Source organism: Hyposmocoma kahamanoa, unplaced genomic scaffold, assembly GCF_003589595.1.
Source record: "Hyposmocoma kahamanoa isolate Upper Pololo Valley unplaced genomic scaffold, ASM358959v1 62, whole genome shotgun sequence".
NCBI classification, from domain to species: domain Eukaryota; kingdom Metazoa; phylum Arthropoda; class Insecta; order Lepidoptera; family Cosmopterigidae; genus Hyposmocoma; species Hyposmocoma kahamanoa.
In genome coordinates this window covers 6339751-6343252 of record NW_020653850.1, presented here as the reverse complement: position 1 = coordinate 6343252, position 3502 = coordinate 6339751, and the positions used below count along the sequence as shown (strand labels likewise).

Genomic DNA, 3502 nt, shown 5'->3' with positions numbered 1-3502 from the left:
ACGTCTCTCATACCTTTAACATAGCAATTCCTGTGCAGGTGAAAACATCATAAGCTTTACAAGGCTTGTCCAGATATTGCCTAACGTCTTTCTCAACGCAGTCTTCTATAGCCCTTTCGATAGAATTAGACCAGCCTTTATGCGTTTCAGCCCACGACCTAAGGTGGCTCTTGTACGCTTCGTTGTTTAATGTTTGTTGATCCTTTAAAAAACCAGATTTTTCGAACACGCATTGCACGTCATCGCACTGAAATAGAATAGTGATATTTATTACTTTTTTCTGAAAATTTCGGCAAGGAAAGCACTGAGTAGGCATTTCTTTGGCTTATAGTGAGGCTTGGAATTGCGGTTGTCTTTTTATGTTTTAACGGACTTCAAAAAAAAAAGGAGGAGGTTATACGTCCGGCTTTAATTATGTTTTCAGATTTCTCCATGAATTGTGGACCGATTATGGAACATTCTTTTTTTGTTTGAAAGGGTACACTCTCGAGGTGGTCCCTGATGCCGACGATGCTTTTCCGGGTTAGATTCGGCTATCACAAATAAAAAAATATTTTCCGCAAATAAAAGTTTTTTTTCCATCCTCTAAGAAAACCGTAACAATCAAATTGTCACTTAGAAGCCAGAATCTGATAAGGGGAGCTCTTGGAAATCGGAAATAACCGATTAGCAAACTTTTGATGTTGGTTTTTTTTTTTTTTCAATGAAAGAGTTATACGTAATAAGTTATGTTTTATATAAGTAATAGGTTACCTAGTTCAATTGTGCATCTGGGTTCCTAATTATATTATTATTTGTGAGGATCTGTAATTGGCTCTCAGTTATTACTATGATTATTGAAATTAGTTTTAAGCTGTTGGTCTCCTTTTATAAATATATTATTTTTAGTATATACTTGTACCAATGAAGATCAAAATTTACTTTTGTGCAATCATAGACAGTGTAGAGAGCGACAAAGATAATTATGACTTTTCAAAAGTACGTGGAATTGCATCTATTTGCCAAGTTTTATTGAAATCCGTTACAGGAACGCGAAACCGGGTTCATCTCCTAGTTTGTCACTCTCAGAGGCGGAATATTTTCTTCAAATTTAAATGGGCTCAATGCTGAGGTACCCTCTTTTCAAGATAATATTTTTAAAGACGATTAAAAATGCAAATTTGATTTAGAGTGGGTTTACTTACTGGTCCAGGTAACTTGGGATTGGAACATTCATTTAAAGGCTTAGTGTGTCCTAACTCTGGGATGTCACAGCATGCTGATAACGGTTTCTAAAATGGTCACAATTGATTATTAACAATAAAAATAATGTGTCTCAAACTAGAGGATTCCATGTACTAAGAGCACCAGTGCAAGGGGATTCACTCCAGAAAAGTTAACTTCTCTAAACTTTTAAATTTACCTACTAATAATGAACTATATATACAGGCTAAAGAAAAACTCAAACAGCCAACTGCCTAGGGTCATAGTTGCGAGAATTAAAAATATCTACCTATACTGCTTACTTAAAAAAAAAAGAAAGTGGCGGTAACACTTAAAGTGTTTTTGGTATTCTTTTGTTTTCTCGTCTATTTTGTATTTTGGTCGCGAAAATGGGTGCTAGTGAGAAGAGCGATAACGAAAATACAGTAATAGATATACAATCAAACACATCAACAGAAGTTCAGCACACTACTATTAATGGACCTGGAAAAACAATAACATTTTCTTTTAGCAATTGTCGTAACACGTCAAATATTACTTTTAATATTTTTTTTAACTTTTTCTATTAAAGATCTTCGTCTCTTTAATCTTTTATTATTTCCTCGCATTGTTTGAGAAAAACTTTATAGATGCCTCGGCAGGAACGGGGATAGCTTGACTCGTATTTTAATACAAGGCCTCGCTCACCCTTACTTCCCGGCCTCTGCAATAATGTACTGTTTTTCGTTCTGTAACGTTTTCTTTTATTTCATAATATTTACAAAGGTACGCGATGTTCAGTATACTTTTTACTTGGTGTACTGTACACCTTCTCGTATTTCACTGTGTAATATTGTGTTTTAATTTTTAGTTATTGTAAAAGAAAAATGCGTTTCTAAAATGTTTTAAATAATTTTTAGTATATCTGCCACTTCTATTCACAGAAGAAAGAATTTACTATAATGTTATTGCCACAGCGATTCCTAGTCACAAATTTACTTACTAAAGTAGCTTTACTCCTTTCAAAATTTAGCGGATCTGTCGACACCACAGAAACCACACAAAATGTTAAAAAAATTAAATACATTTTTATATCTAATTTGCAAAAACAATATTCCAACGATTTGTTTCTTTGCAGAATAAATAAAGATGTGCAAACTGACGTATAAACATGTATCTACACGCTTATATAAAATTATACGCTTGTAGTGTCTGTCTGTTATTAAAGATATAATTGGGACGCGTTATGGTGACTTCCTACGGCTCGTGGTTTCACGGGTTACGCGGCGCGAGCTCGCGCTAACGCGCCGTGAGAAGAGTGCCGTCCGTGCCGATGCCGACACGAGTTCACATGTAAGGGCCTGTGGCGGGAGCGCGCCCCGTACAGGTCGGCGCGAAATCGAGCGAAATCACGGGCCGTGTGAAGCCACCTTTATATATATAAATAACTGTTATTAGAATTCATCTGGATATTCGACAAGAATAAACTTGAAATGGCTTAATGGATATTGATGAATTTGTCAAAGCTCGTGGAGATGTATTTTCATTTAGAATCTGCTCAATGTTTCTTTTTGGTCATTAGTGTTTTGAAAATGGATTTATTGCGTCTGTTTGTCCTTGAATGCTGAAAGTTGGTATTAATTAACACTCTTCAAAATAATTAATAAAAAACGTATTTTTTGTTTAAAACTCCCTAAGTGAAGAAAATGGAATTTTAAATTTGATGTTAAAATGTTAGAATATCTTGTTCCTTGGGTCTACATAGCTGAAACTCGGTAAGAATAGATTTTAAAGTAAATAACGGAAAGACTATATTGTGGTTTGTTAACATGATCCTCAACTACATTTCACTTAATGAAATCAAATCCTCTAAGTATATTACTCTCAAACTTTGTGTGAATACTATCCAAAGCAAATGACAAAATACTGAAAATAATGGGATGCCAGGATATTTTTATAATGTACTTCTTACTTATTTACAGAACTAAAAGCGGTTACTTGCTTAATTTGCGATCAGAAATAATATGCTGGTACGCAGGTTTGCTGGATATAGTAAGAAATTACACTTTTTAAAGCCTACTGCCAATCGTTCTACACGAGCAGCCTGGGGTTTAGTTAATACTAAAAAATCGCCCTACGAGTCACATACAATAATGGATTTAGAATGTTGATGGGGTTGCACGGCTTTTGCAGAGCATCTATCATGTTTGCAGAAGTGCGGGTTGTTGGTTTCAATGCCATTATCCGCAACATGACAGCCTCATTGCTCAGCAGACTGAGGGGCAGCACCAACACCATTTTAGAGGTCATACTTAATAGA

The 3502-nt window shown here is 35.2% G+C and overlaps 1 protein-coding gene across 1 annotated transcript in view; it reads right to left on the bottom strand.

Moving 5' to 3' along the window:
* The window catches only part of LOC113229662, a 4111-nt gene extending 1670 nt beyond the window's left edge, over positions 1–2441 (bottom strand). The window contains exons 1-3 of the mRNA XM_026463331.1: positions 2186–2441; positions 1185–1271; positions 14–247 (exon numbers count right to left, since the gene is read on the bottom strand). Of these exons, the coding sequence (XP_026319116.1) occupies positions 14–247; positions 1185–1271; positions 2186–2269 (405 nt within the window). The 5' untranslated portion in view covers positions 2270–2441. The remainder of the gene's footprint in view (positions 1–13; positions 248–1184; positions 1272–2185) is intronic.
* Positions 2442–3502: the final 1061 nt, after the last annotated feature.